At 36.9% G+C, this 27314-nt stretch overlaps 1 protein-coding gene across 1 annotated transcript in view; it reads right to left on the minus strand.

The window, feature by feature from the left end:
* The window catches only part of IFT57 (intraflagellar transport 57), a 52106-nt gene that overhangs the window by 13236 nt on the left and 11556 nt on the right, over positions 1 to 27314 (minus strand). Inside the window, exon 6 of the mRNA XM_049628136.1 lies at positions 11713 to 11835. Within this exon, the coding sequence (XP_049484093.1) occupies positions 11713 to 11835 (123 nt within the window). The remainder of the gene's footprint in view (positions 1 to 11712; positions 11836 to 27314) is intronic.

The following is a 27314-nucleotide window of genomic DNA, read 5'->3' on the forward strand; positions in this document are numbered from 1 at the left end:
CACACACACACACACACACACACACACACACAGAATTCTATGTTTATATACCAGCAACAGACAGAAAATAAAATCTAAAAGCCACTATTTTCAGTAGTATGAAAGAACAACACATAAAAGTGTCCAAATACAGACCTACACATACATGCTCACTTTTTATGACAAAGCAGTGCACTGGGGAAAAGATAACCTTTTCAGTAAACTGGGTCAGCTGAATATATATATATATATATATATATATATATATATACACACATACACATATATACGTATATATGTACATATATGTATATATACATATATACGTATATATGTACATATATACATATATGTACATATATGAAAAACAAATACATCTTGAGTTCTGCCTCACACCATACATAAGAATCAATGCTAGGTGAATTGCAGATCTCAATGCAAAATTAAGACAATAAAGCTTCAAAAAGAAAACACAGAATACCTTCATAGCACTGGGGTAAGCAAAGATTCTTAAATAGAACATAAGTATTAGCCACACTCCCTTCTTCCAAAAAAAGATCATTTTGAGTATATTCAAATTAGGCCACTGTTTATCATCATACACCAATAAGAGTGAAAAGGAAAGCTAAAGAGCACATATTTGCAATACATTATGTCTGACAAAGGATTCATATCCAGAGTATAAAAATAATTTCTATAAATCAAAAAGCAGATAACCCAATAGCAAAAGACAAAAGAGGATATCCAAATGCCAAAAAAACATATGGAAAGGGCTCAACTTTGGTAGTCATCAGGGAAATGCAAATTAAAATGACAACAAGCCCACAACATATCTACTATGACAAAAATAAAATAAACTCTGTAGTGAATTCTGATAAAGATGTGGAGCAACTGGAACTCTCACACACTGCTGGGAGGAATACAAATTTGTAATAACCACTTTCAAACCCTATTTGGCATGTATATACACTGTGACCTAGCAATTCCACTCGTAGTGAAATTTCTACTGGAAATGTGTACATATGTTTACCAAATGACATTGTACAAGAATTTTCAAAGCAGTATTATGTGTAATATTATAAACAATTCACAGAAGCCCAGGTGTGGGATACTCTGGAAAGGCGTGACCTGGGCTAGGCAGCTGCCATCAAAGGAGTGGACAGCTAGAGGCTGACTGCTGACCACACTCTCTGTGGTTGGGCAGCAAGTCCCTGCTTATAAGGGGATCTGGACATTTTACCTCTGTCTCCACCACAGGGAGAGACTCGGTTACTGATGTTATAACTGTAGCTGCAGAGGTAGAGAGAGGTAGGGCCAAGTCTGAGTGGCAGTCCAAAAGTGATTGGTCTCAAGATTTCAATGCGGAGTGATAATGTTCCTGTGGCATGTTTAATACCCCATCCATGGCCAATGACCAAATTCTTTGAGAATGTGATGGCAGGAAGTCACGTGATGTGAAAAAGGCTTGACAGTGGTGGCTGCATATGCCTAAGTTCACTGTAGTAAATGTTGCTGGGGTGGGCTGGTAACTCATCATGCTTTCAAAGCAGGAATGCGACCAGTGGATCTCCATCCTCCACCCAGAACACTCCCTTCCCTAACAACAGAGCATTAACTAAATTCTTTTTTGTCACTTTGCACAAGCAAGTTTGCAGTCTCTATTTCTTGTTCTAATTATTAATTTTTCAGCTTCACCACAGCTCACATCTGTGCACATATTTGTGTGTGTGTGAGAGAGGGAAAGTGTGAGATTGTCCATTAAATATTTTTTTCATGAGATTGAATTACCTTCTGTTTAAATTTTTTAAAAATGTTTATTTTTGAGAGAGACAGAGAGCAAGCGAACACGAGCTGGGGAGGGGCAGAGAGCGAAGGGGACAGAGGATCCAAAGCAGGCTCTGCGCTGACAGCCCGATGCAGGGCTTGAACTCTCCAACTGTGAGATCATGACCTGAGCCAACGCTGGATGCTTAACCGCCTGAGCCACCCAGGTGCCCTGAGATTGAATTACTCTCTTAATGAAAAATGCCCATCAAGTTGTGAGATAATTACAAAATGTAGCTTTCCTGAATTTTTAAACGTGACATGTTTTTTTAATTGCCAGCAGCTTAGTTTTCTGTGGTATACCCTTGTAATATGAAAACATGAATTTTCTTTATAAGTGTTCAAAGAACTAAACATACGACTTAAGAGGAGGGGAGTATGTATGTATGGTATGTCGTATGTGTATATTTGTTGCAGGGAGTAGACTATTTTTCCACTATTGCTGGAAATACATGTTTCCTCAGGAAAGTTCCTGCTTTCCAGATATTCCTCCTGTTGTAGAGAAAAATAGAGGGTAAGTAAAGGCTATCATAACAGTCACTAGTATTCTCACACCTGCCTGTAATTGAACTGAAACTGGAGATCTATAATCTCTAAATAAAATACCTTGTTAGTTAAATAACTGCCTTTCTAATGTGTGCTCAGAGATTATTATCTTTACTGACTACCATCTGTTACTAAAGTGTTTTCATATGTTGACTCTGACTTACTTTTCATGCTTATTCCATCCGCATCCCTTTTATATGGCCATAAAAATCTCCTCAGTGAGGGTTTCCAGACTTTAGAAGGAGTTAGAAGCCAGAGAAGAGATCTGGCAAGGCAGAGTGGGAGTGAATGGGGCCCTTCTGACAATACAGGAACACTCTTAGGCCAAATCAGAATGTAATTATTTCATTGCGAGTAACCACAATGGATAGGCAGAAGAGATAACCTTGACAGTTGCTCTCAACTTCAGGAATCTACTAATCAAAACTTTGATCCCTTATTATACTCAAAAAACAAAACAAAAAACCTGAAAAATAAATAGAGCCATCTGCATATCTGAAGAACCAAGAAACATAAAAGATTGCCTTGGCATAAGGAAAACAGAATCAAATGTAATGGGATAAAGACTATGGGAGCAAAATGTGTCCAAATATTAAGAAATTTAATAATAAAACAGTGATAGTGAGAACTCCTCCAATATCATTGATTGGAAAAATGAATCAAACCAATTAAAAATTGCATTTCATAGGGAGGTCCATTTGACAAATGGTTTCTGTTTCAATTTATATTCTACGTTAAGTAATTTAAAGGAAACATTAAATCATACTTTGCAATAATGAAATATTTAGGCAGTCTAGAAATTTTAATTATAATCAATATGTATTAATTCACTGCTCTCAATCACAAATGTCTATTTGAGGTATATCTGCTGTGAGGCATTAGTAACTTTCCTCTGCAGTGTTTACATAACATGCAGTCTTTATTGCTTATTTCCTTAAAATCTGCTACCACTGTCGATGCTCCTTAGTTAGAGCTGATGGTAATCTCTAAAGCAAAAACACTTGTTCTCCTATTTCAACTTGTGATAAATGAAGCCTTTCCCCCGATCCAGTTGAAGCATTTATCACACTCAGGATAAATAGGAAGGAAAGCATCATCAACTATCTTTAAACAGAGTATCCTGAATGTTCAACAAGACCATGACAGAAGCAGCTAAAAATCTTTTCCAGTTGCTTGAGGATGGGTGGGTTTTTCTCCACCCCTTTGCAGTAGTTTTACATATATAATTTTAAGCACAGTATTCTTTTCCACAACCCTGATATCTGTCTGTGACCCATATGCTAAAAAGGAAAAAAACAAAAAACAAAAAACAAAAACCCAGTTTTATCAGCTTAAGAAAAAGAAAAAAAAAAAGAAATGGAGAAAACAACTATAACAAAATAACACCATATTTTAAAAATAACACAAAAATCCAAAGCAATATTCTGGTTTTTTTTGTAGTCTCCTTTAAAGAAAGCTTGCCTGTAAAAGTCCATCAGTGAATATTTCCCCTCATTCTCTCAGACAAACGTGGCAGTTGAGTAATCATGCAGGCTGCTCTAAAAATGTATGTGTCTAGTTAATTTAGGCAGTTTATTTTGATAGCATTCACCTCTTTTTGATTATAGCAGGTGTTTCAAGGATAAATTTGCTGAAAATTGTATTTTGTTTAAACAACAGCAGCATGTACATTTATGGCCTTACTATATTAAAAAGCATTTATTGTCTGGCAGCAATAGATACAATTACAAACATTTGTGACAGTAATTGGAGCTATTACTCCTGCATGGAGCCTCATGGAGACCAACTTATTGCCACCTGTATTTACATTTGTTACTGGTAAATGTAAGAGCTGATTTTTTTTTTATTTGGTGCCTTATTTTTTTTAAATTATGTGAATATTTTTCAACAAAAGGTCTGTCTACCAGAAAATCTTTAAATATTGTAAATTTCTCTATTATTCAAATAACAGGCAGAATCTCATTTTAATGACTAATATATACATAAATGTATTCTTGTATCCCAGCCCACAGAATATATTCTACCTGTTTGCTCATGGATCCAAGAACCCTATCAATATAATATAGCCTTATCCAGCAACTAGAGTACAAGTCTTAAGAAATGCTCTTTATTTCCAAACTATTACAATTCATAAATCCCTGCAGGTCAGAAATATTAGAAAGCTCAATTTTATTAACATTCTTCTTATACTCTATCCAAACACAGCAATGGCAGAAGGTCAAAGCAAGTTACTCTTCTCCACTACTCTGGAATGAGAAAAATACCCCTCTTCTCTTGCTTCCAGACACAGATTCCTCTATAACAGTAAAAAAAGAGAAAGCCTACTATTGTACATTTTCTGCAGGACTTGGCTCCCAATTTGAAGAGACTCGGATCTAATACAGTAATTCCGTAGTCCCTCCAGGTTCATTTAAATGGAATTCCAGCCACTGATTAATAAAGGCCTCTCTCCTCCCTCTTAGGTTTTAGCTCTCACAGTGACTGGACAGCCCAAGGGCTCAAGACTATTGCAACCATTCCAACCTTAGCACAATGACTCTTCCCGAAAGGTTTCTTGCTGTGAATTACCCAAGGCAACACCTTATGGTTTATTTACGTTAAAAGAAAATCCAATTGTTTGGAGCTGAAATTTAAAGTTTAAGGTTTTGTTTTGTTTTGTTTTTTACAACTGTACCCTGAGAAAGTCAGACACTGAAAAGCAGGTAAGGATGTAAAAAAGCAGTTCAGTGAATGAATCAAACGCTTGAAATAATTAGAAACACATGCTGTAGTACTTCCAAAGCCTTTCAAAAAATATATAATCTCTTTATCTAAATTCTTGTAATGAACCTGAAGATTTACATAATGAGTAGGAGACATTTTGGAGGAATGAAGGAGGTACTTAGCCAACTATCTTTTAAAACAACAAAGCAGGAAACATTTAATTATAATTTGGAAAAAAATCAATTTAAGTCATTAATCAAAATTTTAATTACAATATCCACAGGGCACTAAAACATGATAGAACATTTGTTCATTGCATTAAATACCTCATATTAAATCATAATACATAATTGTTTAGGAATAAATAGTGTATAATTGAAGAAAAGGGCCTATGTAAGGTTTAGTTGAAAACTGATTTCACACTTTCTGCTCTTCCTGATTTCTGGGGAACAGGAATAAATATTATTAATGTTTACTTTGTTTCTATTATGGTAAAAATCCTTGAAAAAAGTCCTTCAGGTAAAGACTGATAAGACTGATCATTAAAGAAGCCACTTTCCCTCAGTTCAATGGATGACACTGAGAGACTGAAAGTACAAATAAACAACAGACAAAGGCCAGATCATCACACAAAAGAGAATTCTGACCCACAATCTGCAGCAACTAGTCCAGGAAGTCAAACCATAACCTCCTTGTGAAGTAAGCCCATGGCAGACTTAGCAGCTGCCAGCTTCCTGAATGTTTCTCCCCAAGCCCCTGGCTTCCAATGCAGGACCAACCAGACAAAATCACATATCTTACCCCACCCGGTCACCCAGGAGGCCCTGCTTCTAGTTAGTTCTGCCTCCAAATCTCCAGTCATATCTGAACATTTCTGAAGCCTTTGCTTTCTCCCACTATGTATCTTTTACCTTCTTCTGCCCGCCTTTAAGTCTCTGCCAAATGCAGGCAATGGTGGCTAACTCCCCGGCCATAGCAAGCTCTGCATAAACAGTCTTTGTCCTAATTTACGTGGTCTCTGTTTATTTCCACGCAAACATGGGCTTGTTTTTCCATAGTAACAAGAAAACTAAAAATGATAGGTGGATTGTCTTCAAGGAACAGCATTAAATACTGAATGATTCAAAATCAATAAAAAAATACAGAAAGTGAAATTTATATGAATCTGCAACCACATCTTCTAAATCCCCAGAAATTATGGGACATGAAGAATTCTCATCTTCAACTACTGTTATTACTCCACTCGGCAATTGTCAACTGACTCACTTAAAAGGTTTTTAATTTTTTTTTTAATGTTTAATTTATTTTTGAGAGCAAGAGAGACAGAGCATGAGTGGGGGAGGGGCGGAGAGAGAGAGAGAGGGAGACAGAATCTGAAGCTAGCTCCAGGCTCTGAGCTGTCAACACAGAGCCCGATGTGGGGCTCAAACTCACGAACTGTGAGATCATGACCTGAGTCGAAGTTGGACATTTAACTGACTAAGCCACCCGGGCGCCCCTCACTTAAAAGTTTTTTTTAAAAATTACTATTATGGATTTAAAGATATTTCAGTCATGAAGGAAAATATTATCCTTCAATAAATGTGACAAAGTGCTTCTACCTGCAGTAACCACTTGTTTCTTTAAAATGGCTAACTGGCAGATTCCATTTCTTGCTATTGGTCTGTATTCTCAGATCTCACAGTCCTTACTTATGCTTGCCCATATTGTAACTAGCTCTTGCATGACTCTATCTGGCCATTCCTCCTCCCAGATCTTAGACCTGGTCTGACCCCAACCTGCTGGGCTTGGCCAACCCATCTCTGCTACATGCCACTCAGCTAAAGTTATGTCCATGATATACTATTATGTTTTATAAAAGGTATAATCTCAACTATATACATAAGAGCACATGGAAATAGTGGTCAATATATATTAAGTGAGTCTTCTGGCAACATTCTAAGTGCTTAAGATAGGTTAATTCATTTAATCGTTTCAATAAGTCTTTGAGGTATGTTTTATAATGAACTCCATTTTACAGATGAGGAAACTGAGGCACAGAGTGGTTGAAACTTGCCCATGGGGTCCAATGGCTTGTAAGTGTTAGAGCCAGGATTCGTACTCAAGCAACCTGGATTCAGAATTTGTGCTTTTAACCAGTATGCTGTACTATCACTAAGTGAATAGGTAAGAGCCTGGGTGGTAGGTTCAAATATCACATCTGTGACTTACTAGGCAAAGGCAAGTTAACCTCACTTCACTGTATTTCAGGTTCCTCCCCTGTGGTAAAAGGTACCTGCATCTAATAAGGCAGTGGAAAGGATTAAGTGAGCTAATATATGTGAAATGTTAAGAACTACACTTGGCACATGGTAAACACTTAGTAAATGTCAGTTATTATTATCATTTTATATATAACTTTACTAGGGAAAAAAACTGGAAAGATTTACCAAAGTGATACTTACATGAAACTGATTACATCCCCATGTAAGGATATAAGGCTTATGTTTTAAAATATTCCCTTAAATGATGGAAGCATTAGTGCAGAAATTTTGTTAAATTCTTCCTGAATACTGATACAGGAACTGAATACAAGACCTCCGTGACAGAACACAATATTATAGTAACAATACTATAATTTAACAATAATTAACATTTATTATTAGGCATTAATTATGTCACAGACACTGTTCTTGGTGCTTTACAACAGCTTTGTGAGGTAACTAATATAATTAGTCCCATTTTACAGGTTAGGAAAAGGAGGGACAGAAAGGTTGAGTAGCTTGCCCTGGATTGAACATGTAATAAGTGGTAGAAATATGAATTGAAGGTGCCAAGGGAAGATGTGTGAGATAGGCTCCATCTTCTCCTGGTCTTTGTGGCTGCCACAGTTCCACTAAGCTTCTGAAGCTTTGGCTCAGTAAATCAGGAATTGATAGTGAAACTAAACATGGAATTGACAGCTTCTATTTCATAGCACACTGCCTAGCCCCTTTCCCCTTGAATTGTTTCCATATTATTTTTATAATTAAAAACAAGAGTGTATTTGAAAAAGACTCAGAGTTTAAGATAATTCTTGACCAGTTACAGATTTAAATTTAGTCTGATTATAGTCACAGATGTTTGCTCTTAGTTTTAAATTCCACCAGAGTCCTTACATAACACTTGTCACCACTCCTGGGTCTAATAAAAAAATAATAAAAATAAAATAATAAAAAAGAGATAAAAACACAGAAGAAGAAAGGGAAAGAGATATAAAGAGAAAAATGAACTAAGGAGGGAAGGAACAAAAAGTACAAGATATACAGTCTTAGTACACTAATAATACTTGTAGACAATTTGATTAGGTGGCACTCATGTCTACTCTAGTTTAGCTGTCCTCAGACTGCCCTTCTAAGGAATGGACTCCAGAGCCTTACTCACTTGGTCATAACTGAGGCATTAACTAGAATGGAATGACCCAGGACTTGGCTGGCTTTATTGACTTTCTTGGCAGAACTTCTGTGTCTTTAGACACATTATTCCAAGTTGGGGCAATATGAGTTGGTCTCTGGGTATATAACACTCTAGAAGGAATCACCAGGAGCATTCTCTAAACCAACTCTAAAAAGGGAACTACTAATATAGTCCATTGAAGCTAACATATGACAAAAGTCCTTCACCTTCAGTTGTGGAACAGATCATTTGCATTTTTGGCAACATTTTAATTTCCCCAATTGTAATTTAAGCCAATATTAAAATTCGTTTGCATTCTTCGAAAACTGGCAACAGTAACAAGTGCTGCCAGAAAAAAGAATAACCTCATCTTACAATAAAACCTAATTACAACATTACAGAGAATATAAAATAAAATATCAGTATATGAGAGCATCTCATCAAAACAACAAAAAGAAAAGGAGATTTACTTATTATTTATTTATTAATTTTTTTTGTTAGTTACCTGCCAAGAAGCACACAAGCACTGAACTTGTGAGGAAAAAAAGCAAAACAAACATTTGATCCAGTGCTAAAGAAATATGGGACTTATTTACTGCTAACACAAGGTCATTTTAAAGAACTTTATAATGGATTTAAATAATGGAGGCCCTGTATAGTTATCTCCCACATCTCTATGCTACTTAAAAATTAATCTAATAATGATTGGTAAAACACACTGATCTGAAAACAGCTCATTTCCCTCAAACACAAAGTTGAAGTCTCCAAATGTCCTAAATAGCCTGTGTCGAGTGAAAGGTAATTATTTTCGCCAAAAGTAAAGGAGAGGGTTTGGTTTTGGTCGAGTCAGGAGTGGAGGAAGAATGGGATGTACCATGAAGCTGGAGTCAAACTCTTCTGATGAAGGAGGATGGTGAGCCCATGAGAAACCTCGTATGTGACCAGATTATTTTTATTTCTGTGACATGAAAAATATCTCTTTATTTACTAACCCTTTATTTTCTCAAATCAACATACAATTTCATTTTTCTTAAGTAAGCTGAATAAATTGACCCCAAACCTGCATTTCCTATTTGATACCGCTGAAATACTTAGAAGGGTTTGTGAAATACTAGGCACAAAGACCAAATGATCTAGAAAAGAATTCTGAAAAAAAAAAAAAAATCAGATGTAACTTTAGATCAGGATATTTTACCACAATATTGAGATTGAGCCCATCGAGCCCTGCATCAGACAGCACAGAGCCTTCTTGGGATTCTCTCCCCCTGCCGTCACCCTTTTCCAGCTCACACATGTACATGTTCTCCTCTCTCTCTCTCTCTCTCTTTTAAAATAAATAAATAATGTAAAAATAAAAAAAATTACCAATGCTATCAAACAGAAAAAAATGGAAATAAATAATTTTTTAAAAATCTAAATTCAAAATGATATTCATATAAAGAAAAAAGCCCTCAAAACTTTATGTGACATTTTGGAATGTTGCCTGTAAAATCTGACTTTCTATTAATTTGGCACAGTATATCCTCATAAGATCAAGGCTGGTAATGTATGGCACAAGACTAACAGTCCAACTTTCACCTAGTTAATTCTTCTCCAATCAGGAGATCACTGATTCTCTAAGAACCCAGGATTCTGATTACTACAATATTAGTTTGTAGTAGAACTTAACCTGTACTTAGTTTTGCAAAACTGTATGTGTTAGCTGTTACATTTATATTCTTCCTTTATTCAGTTACACCTGTTATGTAGAAATCAATGACCATGCTTTAAAAAACACTCTTGTGTGATCAATCCTATTAGGTTCTAAATGAGATGCTGGATGTCAAGAGTTAGTTAGCTTGAAAGTTAAATAAATTAAAGGCTTCCGTATGGAATTAAGATGTACCTGAGAGTTCCTAACTACACAGTTATTTTAACATGTCATTCTAACTAGAATCACAATAATAATAATTTTTAATTTTATGAGTTCTGCTCTTATAAAAATAAAGAATTAGAAATTACATTTTTACCAAAAACTAAAGAATTAGAAGTTACATTTTTACCAAAAAAAATTACATTTTTGCAAATTACAACTTTTAGCAGAGGTTGAATCAGTGAAGAAATCTGATTCTTTCTTTGCATATCTCATATGTAAATATGTATTAACACATATGTATTAACACAATATAACACAATATAACACAATTGTAATAACACAATATGTATTAACACATATTTACATATGAGATATGCAAACAAGAATTTACCCCTAATGTAGTCAAATAATGGCTACATAATAGTGTCTGGGAAAATACATGGTAAACAGGCTGCAGGATTTGCCCACTTACCTTTAAGTTTGTTCCACAGCTGTTCAGTCTAGTAAGACCTTTGCTGCCTTTATCCTATTGTAGGACTGCCCTAGGAGTCTAGGCTACTTCTACCTTCTCCAGGGCACAGGTTTACAAGCCCAAATCCAGACATTCTAAGAATAAATTCATTTCTAAGGCACTCTGAAAACAGCAGTCTTTGGGGGTAGATTCAGGACCATATTTTCAGAGTAACAAGCTTCCCTAGAACCTTGTTCTGTAATGCTGGTGCTCTTCTCCTGCCTCCAGGGATGGAAACTCATTAGTTTCTTTACCTAGATGTCTCTCTCTCCAGTCTCTTTTGTAGACATTATGATAGTATTAATGAGAATAGGATTGTCTAGTCACCTGATAGTTTTTTCTGACGTTCTTGTAAAAGGAAGCAGAAACTGATTATGGGCCAGTTCATTCATCTGGCCCAATCTCCAAAACTTAATGCAAATGCTTTGATTATTTTCTTACTATCTTTTAATCATATGTACTGAATAGATTATGTAAGGCAACTTCCAGGATGTCTTCTGTTCTGCCATCCAGCAGAGCTCCAAAACCATTTTCTAACTATAATCAGTTGCTATACAGTCATGAAATTCCAATTTCATTTACTATTTACCTAAACAAAATAAGATTTCTAAGAAAATACATCAAAGTATATTAAGAAAATACCCCTCAATCCCAGGGAAACATGACATGTTCCAAATCACTTTAAAGATCTATTCCTCTCTTTCCTTCTTTAATAGTATGTTATTTATTCATTCAACAACAATTTACTAAATCTCTGTTAAGACAAAACACTGGAAACCGAATCCTACCCGCTTAAATCGTTCGTATAATTAGTAGTGCCTTTGACCCTGAAATTGCCTTGTGAAGATCCATTTGAAAAACTGCGTTCTATCTTCTCTACCTTATTGTCAGTCCTAATCGTGACTTTCAGTTGTGGTAGTACACGTTCCACTTCGAGACTCCATTCCGCAGCATCTGTTGTGGATTCCAAAATATCTTCTTGTTTGGCAGACTCGTTCATATCCTAAGAAAGGAAAGATATCACAAGATTGAGAGTTTATAAAAAGAAATGGTAAAATTTTGAGGCATTTTAGCAGGACTGCACAATTTATATCAAGTATGGTAGTGTTAAAATTACAGTGACAGAAGAAGTTATTATCTGCCCTCCTATCCATGTTGAAAGAAAACAATGCTCAAACCTGGTAGAATAACAAAATAAGTATTTTCAAAAAGAAGCAAATATAGGATTCAACCATTTTGACAAAAAACAATGCTTTTGAAATATCAGAGTGAACTCAACGGGAATATTGTCAAATCAACAAGCCATTTAGGTATGTTAATTGGTAACAGTAAAGGAGATACAAACATTCACACATTTGATAAGAAAACATTGTCTCAGTTTGAATTTTTTTTTTAAGTTTATTTATTCTGAGAGAAAGAGAGAGAGAGCAAGCAGCAGAAGCAGGGGAGGGGCAGAGAGAAGTAGAGAGAAAAAATCCCAAGCAGGCTCCATGCACTATGAACACAGAGCCAGATGCCGGGCTAGACCCCACGAACCATGAGATCATGACCTGAGCTGAAATCAACAGTCAGAGCGCTTAACTAACTGAGCCACCCTGGCACACTGAATTTTCCATACTGAAATATAAACGCCAAATCTGAAAGACAAAAAAGATAAGATCCCAGAAGCCAAGAGGCCATTACTTAGACATTTTTTATTCATAATTTAAGTGATATTTTGGTTGGGTCAAACTATAATGTAGTTTAAAAATGTAACTTAATATAGATCTACTTGAACTCAAATAGGGTGGGGCCACATTTTTGCATTTGGTTTCTGCTGTTGAGTGATAAAATCAATTCATGTCTGTTTTTGAATTACAAAAGGAAAAAAATTTTTTTTTCATTTTCCTAGACTTTCACATGTCAGCATTAAGTATGTATAGATCTGAAAACATAAAGAATGTACAAATTAATGATTTAAAGATAAAGCCTGGGGTGCCTGGGTGGCTCAGTCTATTAGGTGACCAACTCTTGATTTCGACTCAGGTCATGATCTCACGGTTCATGGGATGATTGAGCCTGGCTTCTGGCTCCTGAACTGACAGCGAGGAGCCTGCTTGGGATTCTCTCTCTCCTCTCCCTCTGCCCCTTCCCTGCTGTCACGTGCAAAGATAAAGCCTAGCACATTAGTTTTGGTAGCAACTTTTCCTTTAAGCTTCCTTGATAAATTGTAAGAAAATGTAAGGAAAACATAAAAAAATTTATTACCATACGAAAAAAAGATATCCGAAGACATAAACAGCCAAATACAATGTATAAACCTTATATGGATTCTAGTTTGAACAATCTACGAAAAGATGTTTTTGAGACAATCAGGGAAATCTGAATGTGGAAAAGTATTAGAGGATATAAGGAATTATTACAAATTTTATAGGTATTATAATAGCATGATGGTTATGTTTAAAAACAAGGCCCTATAAATAGAGATAAATGCTGAACTATGTATAGGTAAGTGGACATGATGTCTGAAACTTACTTAAGATACTTTTGATACTTACTAAGAGCAAAGGAAAAAAGTGGGGCCTCTGGAGGAATCATGGCTGACAAACTATTAACTGCTGAAGCTGGGTAATGTTACATAAGAGTTCACTATTTTGCACTGGTGTGTATGTTTGAAATTTCTCATAATGCAAAACTTAAAAGTAAAAGATTATATAAATAACCTCATGGTGAAATTACATTCTCAATGTGAATTTATGTCACTTAAAGACATTTCTTAAAATGAAAGCTCATTAGACAAGTCTTTCCAATCCAGTCTAACACTAAGTATAAGAATAACCTTATATCAGGATTTGTATTTTGGTGGGAGATTGAGGTCTTTAGGGGCTTTAAAGTCCCAACTGAGTCTCTAGAGCACTGTTGGTATAAGAAAGTCTCTCTCCTACCTCCTAGTTCATGTTAGCAAGTCCTGAACAGATTCAGAGTCTTAAAAGGAGCATATATTGCTTTTTGTTCAGAAATTCAGGGGGGCTATATAGTTCTAACCACACAATTAGAGGATGGATAACTAGTATGTGCTTTTACATTTTACAATATATAGTCTGAATTTATTCAAGTACATTCTACTTTAAAAAAAACAGAAGTATAAAAAAATATTAGCATTTGTTTAAGTAAAATGTGAAAACTAAGTGAAAAATGTTCAAGATTCTGTTTTAAATATTAAAGTACTCACTTTAATATAGAAACATTGTATTACTTTGAGTACTAGCAGAATGCTACCACAGTATTCACAAAGCAGACATGTGAACTTTTCCGAGACATGTGTGACAGAAGAGACACGGAGTCTCCCAGTTGAAACCTAAAGCCATGGGGAAAGTTCTCCATCATGTAACTCCACCCTGGCACCCACAGCATGCATATAGACTTGGAGGAGCCGGGGGCTTGCTCACTCACTGGCTTACCCCAGTACCTGTACCTGGCTCTAGGTGGCCCAATTCTGACTGGCTCCTTTTCTGGGTAGGCGGATGGGAATGGGGGTGGGATGCGGTGGGCGGATGTGTACACTGCCAGTGTGCGTGAGCCCTCACGTTTGGGGTGTACGTGTGGTATATACACGGGCTGACTCTTGCCAGGGCTATGGGGCCCCGCATCCCATTCCCACTGAACCAGGGTGGGCCAAAGGGGCATGACCTCTCAGCAGCAGTGTTGTAGGATTCGTAATAGAAGGTAGATGTTCTGATCACTGATTTAAAAATAAGATTGCTTTATGGAACCACCATTTGGGTGATCTGAAGCTGGGTAGTCCTGATTAAACCCCAGAGCCAGTGCTCCTCAACCCCATCCCTCATTTCCCCTTGGTCTTCCCTTCCCTATAGGAGGGTGAAGTCGGTGGAGTCCAGAATCACCAAACAAGGCTGGAGAAGGTACCCATCCACAGCCCCACTTTCTTCAAGCCTGAACTCAGAGGATTGTTCAAGTTGTCCATAACATACTCAAAGATTTTCCTCAAGGAAGGGCACATGTTTCTCATTTTCCCCAAGGCAAATGGGTCAGCAATGGCCCTGTCTGACTCAGACTAGAATCTAAGAGTTAGTAAGATACAGGGGTACACTTACAAACATTGCATTAAGGCATCCCAGTGCATAAACTACTACTTGCTTTATATTGGGTCCTTTAGTAAGTTGCATTTATTCTTCCTAAGTTATTATTTGGTTCCCTTAAGCAATGATTTGCAAACTCCTACTTCCAAAATCCTAAAATGGTTTAATATAGCAGCTCAAATGTCTTCACTGCCTCCTAGGCCACAGTTAATATACTGGGGGGAAATGGCCTAGTTACTAAATGAAGAAAGGGCAAAAAGAGAACATTAGGTTTGGTAGAGCGGCATTAACTTATTCAAACTATACAGTCTCCTTCTATTTCCATATTTGCACATCTATTTCATAACCTCGTTCCTCAGTCACATTTTCCTAATGCCTAATAAGTGGATACATTAACTGAGCAAGGCCTACATATGAAGTAGAAATCATTTTAAAACTATTCCATGCCTTGGTTAATAACTTGAGAAAACCTTTCCTTTCCAATTGTACCTCCACTTAACAAATGGTATTTTATGTGGAGATATTAGTAAAAAGAGAAATAAACTGCTGTTTTCATTTAATCAAAAATTTATATCATCATGACAAAGTCCCAGTCCCTGTCTGAAACAACACTAAGATAAAACATACCTCTTGGGAAATTGCATTTTCTAGTTAATGCTGAAGAAACAATTAAAATCTCAATGAGACACAGGCTACCCAGAAGTCTCATTTATAATTAATTAATTTACCAATAAGCCATTTGTAAAGCTCCTACAACATGCAAGGTAAGAATCCAGGTACTGTGTTTGGCGTAGAAAGATAAAAGGATTTAATCCCTGCCTGCAAAGAGTTTATAGCCTGCTAGGGAGAATCTCAGGCTAGTTTATGGAGGTAATAAATGGTCCTGAGGGAAAGAAAAACTTATGAAAAGTGATCCTAAGACTGTCAATGGAAGAATTGAAGATAACAGTCTAAACCATCCTATAACACAAACTTGGGCTCCAACAGTGGGCATATCACCAAAGTCAGTTCAAGGATCAAACATGCAATGTTAAAAGCCTGCTCAGAATTCTGTCCCAAGAAGTAATCTCTCCTTCAGGTAATATAATGGGATGGTTAAGCATCTGAAAAACACTATATTCTGTATATCTGTTTATATATGTAAACACATAAAATTGGATGTGTGTGTGTGTGTGTATATATATATATATATATATATATACACATAATTTTATATGTATGAATGTATATATATACACAATTATATATACATATGTATATATAATTGGCTGTGGTTAGTCTTAATGGTTACAGGGGTAGGTAGAATAAGGGAAAGCCTCACATATCAGTGAAGGAGGCTAAATAAATAAAGCCCTTTGCAGCCTGAGCTGCTGGATAACCTATGTAGTGCTGCAAAGCTGTTCTGTCACACTAGGTTCAGTGGAATACAAAACTTGATATACCTTCAAAATATCTTCACCTCTTAATTAACCCTGGGGACTCCAGGTAGACCATGACTACCAACATCGGAAGTAATGAACCTGATACTAACAGAGGGGGACTGGCCCATTAACAAGTCTTAATAGAGAAAATGTTACAGGTGATGCAGTAGAAGCACTGATTGCATTTTTGGTATAATCTGATGAATTACTATCTTGAGCAAGGAACTTAAAAAAAAATCTCTTTGGGGTAAAACTATTTCTAATATGTAGTGTATGCTCATTATTGGAAAGCCCTATAAAAGAAAGGGGGCTAAACATTACTGGAAAAAGCAATGTTGACGAGGGCTTCCTGACACCAGCAATATATATTCTTTTCATCTCTGCTATAGTAACAAAATTCTGGTACTATAGGATCTTTTTGATCGCAAGGGTTCAAATTAGGTTGGGCAGTTAGCTCTAGTTAAGACATTCCACTGGGAATGAAGAAGGAAGAAAGCTATGAGTAGGGTAAAGTAGAGTTTCTAAAACTTGACTAATCATGGATACCCTACAATACTTCCTCTAATCATTGACTAAAGAACACCTTGTCTGCTAAAGGGAACATATATGGCTCATCGGAAGACCCAAGAGTGAAGCTCAAGACTCAGGCATCCATGAGAATTTGTTTCCTTGGGAATGGAGACCCTGCATCAGAAGTTGTAGAGAGATCGTAAGTTCAGATGACAGCTTGGCCAAGAGAACGTAGATCGTGAAGGCCTGGGCAGAAACTGTATCCACAGACTTCCAGGTGAAAATGGGAGATAAAAGGAGGGTCAGAAGATCCTAACACTGATCTAATGAAGCAAGACAGCAAATGGAGGCACTTGAATCTTCAATTACCAAGCCTGAACCCCTACCTCTTATAAGAATGAGGCACCACCATCAGACTGGATACTGGAGACTGATAAATGCTGACATTTACTGACTGTAATTTAATATTTTCATGATGTCCTTTATTGTATTAATTCTGTAATACAATCGTTCTCTAGGGGTCTGAGGAAACTGGATATGACTGATCCTACATCAAATGACCCCAGATGGCTATAATTTTTGCATTCTTATGTCTGCTTTTAAAGTTCTCCTGCAGCCTCTCGTTATCAAGATGCCAGTGATCACCTCTGGCTGTCTGACTGATTGCCTGTAGCAACTCCTCCTCCTCCTCAACTTCTGGAGGCTTAGAAACCTAGCATCCAAACATGTTGGAGTCTAGGCAAAATAAGAATACAAGGGAAATACGTGAGAACTGGTGAGGGCGGTGGTAGTGGTGGTGAGGTTGGGACTCTTCATACATTTTTTTTTTTTTTTTTAATGGAGGTGGTTATACTTACTTTGGTTCCTCAGAGGGCTTTTTTCCAACCTTCCTAATTTGATGCTTTGGTTCAGATAGGAAATAGGATAGGTGGCCAACAAGCTAAGTGCTAAATATAATATTTATTATACATTACTATGTATTAAGCAAGGTTTCTCCTAAGGGTATTTAGTGTCCCTCTTTCTTTAAGTTTTTTAAAATGTTTATTTACTCTTTGAGAGTGAGAGAGACAGAGCATGAGCAGGCAAGGAGCAGAGAGACAGGGAGACACAGAATCCGAAGCAGGCTCCAGGCTCTGAGCTGTCAGCACAGAGCCCGACACAGGGCTCGAACTCAGGAGCTGTGAGATCATGACCTAAGCCAAAGTGAGACGCTTAACCGACTGAGCCACCCAGGTGCCCCTAGTGTCCCTCTGTCTTTATCATTGATCAATAAAAAGCTAGAGGGATAAATAAGGTATTTTAATCAAGAAGTGTTCCCTTGAAATCCAGTGATTTTAACAAATCATATTTAAAGCACAGAGCTAAAACCTTTCATGTCCCTACAAGTCAATTCTTCTTCATGATTAAAGAAGCATAAATCATGAGTCTGATTCACTATTTTCTTTTCAAATTAGGTTTTAAATGATTTAGCACTATATTACTATGAAGAAAAATGTTTAATACCATACAAAAAGTATTTTCAGATTTGTTCTGAATAACTAAATTAAACCTTGGCTGTAATACATCAAAAGAAATAGAGAGATGGTAGCCTCTGTCTTTAAATATGCGAAGTTCATAAAAGTTTTCAATTCAATTTTGAGACTATCAAAAGAAATTTTATTCTGTTATCATGTGAACTAAAATTTGAATAAATTATGCTCACAAATCAAAAAAAGTTTAAAAAGCTCCCTAAATTAAAAAAAATCAATTTAACTTACTAATAAGAAATCTGAAATTATTTTTGAATGAGAATGCAACTTCCAGTATTATTTCTGTTTAATATCTCAAACACCTGTCTTTGCTACTACTTTAATTTAATGTCCATTAAGTGCTAAGGTAAAATCAGTCCTGATTTTTTATTTTCTCAAGATAAAACTGAAAGAAAGTACCCTAACAAGCATGTATGGAAAAACTACCATAGACATTATAGTTGGTGTTATAGAGTATGCCAAAGTAAGTTTAATTCTTTATGTAATGAATTTCTATAAGGCTTCTTTTCTCTGAGATGGCAACCTAATACATTTGAAGAGCTCAATTCATACATCTACTGAGAGGGACATGAAAGTCTAATTAACTGTCAAGATTAAAGAGTCTCAAGACTCAAGGAAAAGAAAACTAAAATGTCTTGAGAATTGCCACAGTATGGTGTAAATGTCAAGAGGATGGGTCTGGAATCCCATCTCTGCTCAAATCCTACCTCCACTGCTTCTTAGCTATTGGTCAAGTTATAAAACCTCTATAAATCTCAGGGTTCTCATCGGTAAGATGAGGATAATAGTACCCTTCTCATTGGAAGGGTTGTTGTGATGATTAAATTATACATTTTAAAAGGTTTGCACAGTGCCTGGCACATAGTAAGCCTCAATATATTTTAGCAGTTACTATTACTATTATTAATGCCAAGCATGGTTCTCAATGCTTTCACCTATGTTAAATGCCCAATAATAGCACCATGAATCAAGGGAGTCTTATTCCCACTTTTGCAAATACGAAAGGTAAGGTATAGAGCAGTTAGCTAATTTTCCCAACGTCACATCATTAGTAGAGTGGCAGGGCCCAGGGAATGTTACTATAGAACACAAACTCTTAGATACCTTACCAAATGCCTATCAATCCTTGTGTCATACAGGTTACAACTATGTTTCCCCAGTTTATCACTTGTCTTTTAACTTTATGGTGCTCCCCACCCCACTCTTTCATATATAGCCTTTAATTTTTATGCATTCAGATTTATTAGTGCTTTTCTTTTATGGTTTTTAGTATTCTTGCCAGGCTTTATTATGTCAATTTCAACCCGTGAGTGTAACACTTGTCAGTCATGTTCTTGTTTTCATACCTTATCATTTTCTAATGTGTTGATCCATGTGGGGTTTATTTGGGTGTATGATATGAGGAAAGAGCCCAACTTTTTTCACCAGATGCACAGCTTATTATTCTATCACCAGTTAATTAAACAGTCTAGTTTTCCCCCCATGTATTTGCATTGTTTCCTATATTATTAATATCACCATATTATTTGGATTATTTTATGAACACTATACTACTTCATCAATCTATTTCTGGGTCTGTATAATTTTTTTTAGACCCACAAATAAATTACACAAATAGTACAAAGAATTCCCATATACCCTTCATCCAGATTCACCAAATACTAGAATCTTACATAAACTCAGGGCAATTATGCATAAAGTGATACAGTATTTATATCTGGGTGATGAGATTTGGGGATATTTTCAAATTTTTCTTTGCACTTTTTTGTGGCTTCATTCAAAAACAACAACAGGTATATATTTCACTTTTAAAAAGAAGTGTTTTCAATAAAAGCAGGTAAAAATAAGAAGTTTGATTAACTTCCAGAAACTAGCTGGTATAGGTGTAAATGCTTTAGGAATTCGAATGAAAGGGAGAAGTGTGTTTTAATGGAGACGATGAGATCTAAGTTTAACCTTATAAGGATGTATGGAATGCAAATAGGCAGAAAAGAGACAAGCCAAGTGTTTATAGTCAGGAAAAGCATCATAAGCCAAGATACTGAAATAGAAATGCACATGGCTTGTGAACACCACATCAAGAGCGACTGGGGGCTTAGAAAGGCGAATACTGGGGAGCCAAAAAAAGAGTTAAATACTTTGTGAAAGACCTTAGAAGCTAGGGTGAGGAATATGAATTTTGTCTTCTAAGCCAGAAGGGAGGCCAAGAAGAGTTACAAGCAAGGTAAAACAACTTTATTTAGCCAACAAATCTTTTTTTTATGATTTTTAATAAATGTTTCTTTATTTTGAGAGAGAATGCATGTGTGCACAAGTGCTAGTGGGGGAGAGGCAGAAAGAGAGAGAGAGAGAGAGAGAGAGAGAGAGAGAGAGAGAGAATCCCAAGCAGGCTGTGCTGTCAGTGCACAGTCCAACATGGGGCTCAGTCTCACAAACTTTGAGATCATGACCTGAGGAGAAATCAAGAGTCAGATGCTTAACTGACTGAGGCATCCAGGAGCCCTGTATCCAACAAATCTTTATTTGGCACCTACTATATGCCAGGTACTATTCTATTTCAGGGACAGTAATAAAATGATAAAAATCCTCATGAAAGAACCTTCTAGAATGTTCTAAATATGTTTTATGAATAGTTATGTGTTGTAGATTTGTGGGCCACAGAATTGAATGGGACTGGGGCAATTGGGAAAGTGTCACTAAAAAGACAGAATTTGAGCTGAACTCTGAACGTTTAAGAGTCAAGTAGAGAAAGGACGAGAAGGGACGAGAGAAAGGACCCCTATCTAGGGGTCAAAGATGAGAGCAGATATGCTCATGAGGTGTTTGAAAACTTATGAGAGGATCCATTTATCTGGAAAAAAGTTACTCCTGCAGAACAAAATAAGGTTGGCTATATGGACAGTTGTCAAACCGCTAAGAGTCTGGAAATCCAGACCAAAAAATTATTGTTTTATAATCTATATACATTGACCTATAGGCACTGAAAAGCTATCAAAAGTTACTGAACTCAAAATGACCTGATAAAAGTCATTTTGGTAAGCAAGATAGAAGAGTAGGGTGAAAAATATTTTACAAAAGGGTGAGGGTAGGATTGAAGGGTAAGGATCAAAGACAATTCAGGCCATTATTGTTACATAATCCAGACAGGAGATGAAGAGGACTTGTCCTTGAAAGACAGCTGAAGGGATGCATGTGAGGGAGATTTCAAAGTCAGCAGGTCTTAGTGCCCAACTAGATGTCCTGGATTAAAATGAACCATTAGACAAACATCAAAGCACCAACACTGCTAGAGACGGATGGGTGGGGTTTGGTGGATTTAAAGAATATTGTTTACAGAGGACGGAAAAAAGCACACATTCTTGGTACCCATCTAATATACTGAATTACATAATAAATATCTGCTATTGGCATTGATTCAGAAAATATAATCTATCCATTTATAAAATGACAGCTCTCAAATGAACCCTGGAAAATATCCTATTAACTTTTCATCAAATTCCCGAGTCATTTCTGTAGGGGAGACCTTACGTGATAGCAGATTTCGTCTCGTGGGCCTTCAATAAGCATCCATGTGACAGATTATGAAAATAAAGACATGACACCACCAAGGCTTCCCAAATTACATAAAAATGCAAACTTCTTGATAACTTATATCCTATGTAAGCTTCTTACTCAAAAATACTCATGGTAATCTAGAAACTTATTTGTATCGAGAGATGGGGGCTTTTTCTACTCTCCTACAGCACATGAGGATGTTGGTAACATTCCAATCTCTTAGTTCCAACCTCTAGGAAAGGTGAAAAATTATATAAAAGAAGAAATGCATCAAGCTAGTTAGGTTATATTAATTTCAAAACAACCCTGGGAAGAATTGTGTCACCACTGCACAGATAAGAAAGCAGAGTCACAGGTTAATTTACTAAGTGTCTAGTGACATGCAGTCAGAATTTTTTTTTTTTTTGGGAGCGAGTGAACAAGCAGGGGAGGGGTGGAGGGAGAGAGGGTGGGAGGGGGAGAGAGGGAGAGGGAGAGGGAGAGGGAGAGGGAGAGGGAGAGGGAGAGGGAGAGAGAGAGAGAGAGAGAGAGAGAGAGAGAATGAGAATCTTAGGTAGGCTCCATGCCCAGGGCAGAGCCCAAGGTGGGGTTTGATCTCACGACCCTAAGATCATGACCAGAGCTGAAATCAAGAGTCAGGTGCTCAACTGACATGCAGTCAGAAATTTAGCCAAGGCTTACTCTTCACCATGGAGCCAGTGTTGAAGGTATGGACTCAGATCTGGAAAGGACCTTGAAAAGTCCTTGCTTCCTACTCCTTTTTAGACTCACAATAAAATCAGGATGGAAGGAAGAATCTTTCCTATTCCAAGGGTGGATTCAAAAGCTACAGTAAAAGATCAAGCAAAACTCTCTTTTACACCCAGCAAGAACTGCCATTTGAGCTCCTTCTGAGCAGTGTGGAGTACAGCTTCTTTTCTCTAACCTACATTTTCTATTCACCTCCAGATATAAAACTGATGGGGTGGTACAGGTTAGTTACCAGAGAAATAAAAGCATTTACTCAGTCATAAGGCGTTCCATCACGCTCAGACATGTGGTGCTTTAATTGTTTCTCCTGTGAAACACCAACCACAGACTTCTCACAGTCACAACACAGGAGGACAAACACTCAAATGTTTTAGGAAAGGAGAAGAAAAACCATTTTATTCAAGCAGGAATCAGAACCAGTGGAAACCCAGGGGGCAAGTTATATTTCAGAACAGTGCTTTTTTCCTATGTTACTCAGAAAGGACATTGTGTCAAGAAGTCAAATGTAAATCCAATGTAAAATGAAGAAAATTTAAAGTATTTAAGATAGTAACCAAAGTAGATCCATCTTCTTCCCTTTTTTGATTACAATATTGTGGGCTTGCCACAATGACACTCAAAAACTGAGATGACATTTTTATTCTAAGCCCAGATTTTTGCTTCCTTACAGCTTTTGCTTTTTAAGCTAAAAATTCTCTCATTCTTGGTACAATGAATTTTTTGCTAAGTAATTAAAAACCAATTGTGCTTAAACCTTTTGAGATAGTTGGTTTTATGCTGTCTAACTCAGAATTTGGTTTCTAAAACCTCAAATTTAGCATCTCAAGGAAGAATGGTATCTATGGCATGTTTGAAAAAATGTTTTGAAATGAAGTGATGGACATTTAAAAATAGAACTCGAGCGCACAGCTTCCCTCCCATCTTTTTTCCACTGGGGGAGGAGAATGACACATCTGTGTTATGATGCCACAACACTGCTGCTATGACTCCACTGAGCTTCAGAATGGAGGGGAGCAACAAAGACCACTTGTAATTACAGTGTAGCTGCCACAACCGTGCAGGCAGTTTCCAGTTAACATACTTGAGACAGAGCTAGAAATGGCCTAAACACCTGCCTAACACCTTGCCGCCAGGGCCTTCCTTTCCTGCTCCCGCCCCTCACATCTCTGAAATTCTACTGTCCCCCTACCCATCAGGGGCTCTGCCCAACTGTGAGATCTTTAATACGACACCAGTGTCTTCCCCATGACCACCCCCAAGGAGTTTTTGGCTAAATTTTGGGTTTCAAGACAATTCAGGAAATCAGAGGGGCAGAGAGAATGTAGAACTTTGTGGGCTAGCCTTGAAGACTAATATTTATATCTTTTTTTCTTCTAAGAAAAGCTATATCAAAATTCAAATAACCTATAAATAAAACCTTGGAAGATATAGCAATCCCTTGCTAATTGTAAAAGTTATTTTCTTGCAAAGTATTATATTTGACAAAGCCATAAGGGGTGTAAGAGAATTGGGGGGGGGGGGCACAGAATAAAGTAACTTTAAAACATACTTTTTAAACCTGAGAGTAAAGAAATGTTCTGAAAAACAAGTGCTTCCAAAACAAACCAGCTTCATCACTGTAAGCATACACCAATGATCAGAGGAACCATTTTCTTAGAACAACATTTTCAGGGTTCGTGAAACACTACTGCTATGTCACGATCCAAGTAGACACTTCAAAATTTAGTCAGTGGGTACATAGTATCTCTTTACAAATTCTTCTAATTAGCAGCTGCAGGATTTAAATATGTTGTGGTAGTCAGGAAGATGGACCACCAGGTCCCCTCTCAAGGAAGGACGTGGCCAGCAGACAGCTTGCTGCTGTCAGCCCCCTCAGGCTGTCTTACCTGCAGAGAGCCACCTCGACCTGGCCGCATGTCCTTCCCAGGGCAGCCTGCCTTCAGTGACGGGGCCAAGCAGGCAGCATTTGGTCCAGAGCTCTTCAGCAAGTTGCCCCAGGTTTTGTCAGGCCTGAATCACAGCTAGGCTTCTCTCCCAGCCCAAGTCTTCTCCCTTCCTTTCATAATCAACATCTTGCACCACAAACCCTGTCTCAGTGTCCACTTTCAGAGAACATCATCTGCAACACGTCTTTTCCATTTACATTCTCTCTCGCTCGATTTACCACAAATCTCAAGAAGATGCTGTACAGGCTCATCTTCTTGCATTATCACGATCCTTAAGAGCAAGCACACTTTTTAGTATCTAGGTATCACTTTATTTAGTGAAAGAAGGGAATATAAGTGGATTCTCCCTGCATTATCATACCTGGTACATAGAAGAGGAAGTAATTATAGTTGAGCAGTTCTTTTCTCTATGAAAATTAAGCTATACCTTGCCTATAAAATTGTAAATGTAAAATAGCATTCATTTCTGCACGTATTCCTTCAATATTATTCAGTACTGAGCAGTCTCTACACACCCGGCACAGGTGAAAAAGTAGTAAAGAAAGCTCCCACTCAGAGGAGAGAGCACTCTAGTGACTGAGATAGACAATAGATAGAAATTAATATGTTGCCAGGGTCTGTAAAGAAAAATAAAGCAAGGTGAGAGAACAGAGAATGACTGGAGAAGCATCTATGTTTTCAAAATCACAGGTAGAGAGGACTGTTATAATCCATAAATGGCTAGAGTGGCACAGTCACATCTACATTTAGTACATCAATTTCCTAGAGAGTACATGTCATTTCTATTCTAGCAAAAAACTCACTGCATGCAACTTTGCTAAAATAATATTTCCTCTGCATTGTGAGTCCACCTGCTGCATGAAACATAAAATCTTAAATCTATGTTACTAACCTATATAGCAGTTCTGTCTTGGGGAAAGAGCAGCCTAAGCCATCATAAGGTAGAGTCAGATACAGCTGTCTCAGGCAGACAGCTTTAGTGGGCAACATCATAAGCATGCCAGATTTTTTAAAATATGAAAGGGTTTTCTGCCTCATTAGAACTTTGTGGCTGACCATCCACAAACACCTGGTGTTCAGACTTCTTCCTCTTGTGAAAATACAACCACACATAGCCTCAGCTTGAAGGGGTTTATGTTATATAATATTTGTCCAAAGAATCTAATACCTAGATAACTTACAAAGGCATAGGTAGGGGAAAACTTAAATAGTTTAAAGTAAAAACTGAAATCAGGACAAACAGGAACTTAGAGTAGTGATAGAGGCAAATGAAATTACTTAAACCCCTTCTAATTCTCAAACTACTTTATCCAGAGGGAATCCCAGGTGGCCTTTAGAGGTTCTATTTATACTATCAATGGAAGAATGAATAACACAAATGACAGTTTCGTTCTGAGAATAATTGTATATCCATCACTTTTTTTCCCCCTCATACTTTAGGAGAACTTCATTATCATCTTCAGCACTTAGGAACATCAAGCACCACAGTGTCCTTGTTTAAGGTAGGAATCAAACAAACCATACCTACCTGCTGAACTCTTGTATGGTGTAAAGGGAAAAAAGTAATAGACTTGGGAGTTTAGAACAAACAATTCAAATTCAGCTACTGCAATCTTATTAGTTTTTTAAAAGAGTAAACTGTCCAAAGATTATAAATTTCAGTTTTTGTATCTGTACAATTAAGATAACAACATCTACCCAAACCCTTCACAAGGTCAATAAAGGATGTATTTTAAAGTGCAGTTGACCCTTGAACAACGCTGGAGTTAGGGGGGTGCTGACCCCTACATAATCAAAGATCTGGGACTAACTTTTGACTCCCCAAACCCTAACTTCTAATAGCCTACTACTGACTGGAAGCCTTAGTGATAACATAGTCAATTAATGCACATTTTGTATGTTATATGCATTACATACTGTATTCTTACAATAAAGACAAAAGAAAATGCTATTGAGAAAAACATAAAGAAAGTACATTTATAGTATTGTACTGTATCCATTGTGAAAAAAATCCATGGGTAAGTGCACCTGTGCAGTGCAAACCCGTGTTGTTCAGGGTCAACTGTACTTTGAAAACTATAAAGTACTACCAAAGTACTGTTACAACTGGAGTTTATCTGTTTGAATTTAAATGTTAACATATTATTCTGATATACTGTATCAGATTATATTATATTCTCAGTTTTCAATTGAGCAATAAAAATACACTAATTCATTTAAGAATGAATGAATGAATTCATGTATTTGGCATCTTCTGTGTTATGCTATGGAGAATATAAATGTATTAAAAGTCAACTCACACATTCAGGCAAGTTAGCCACAATATTGTACGTTATGTTTTATTGCATCTCAAGGTGGGCAGAAAACACACATATCATTAACAATTATAAATAATGCTGACTAATGATACTAAGGCAGTAAATGATAAATGAAGAGATCGTCCTGGGGTGGGATGGCCAAGGAAGTTCCAAACTTGTTTGTAGAATTTAGACAAGAAAAGTTAAATAAAGGGCAAATAAGAATATTACATTCCAGGAGCATCTGGGTGGCTCAGTCAGGTGAGCGTCCGACTCTTGATTTCGGCTCAGGTTGTGATGTCACAGTTCATGGGATTGAGACCTTCATCAGGCTCCATCCTGACAGCACAGAGACTGCTTGGGATTCTCTCTCTCTCTCTCTCTCTCTCTCTCTC

This window comes from Panthera uncia, chromosome C2 (assembly GCF_023721935.1).
Source record: "Panthera uncia isolate 11264 chromosome C2, Puncia_PCG_1.0, whole genome shotgun sequence".
NCBI lineage: Eukaryota > Metazoa > Chordata > Mammalia > Carnivora > Felidae > Panthera > Panthera uncia.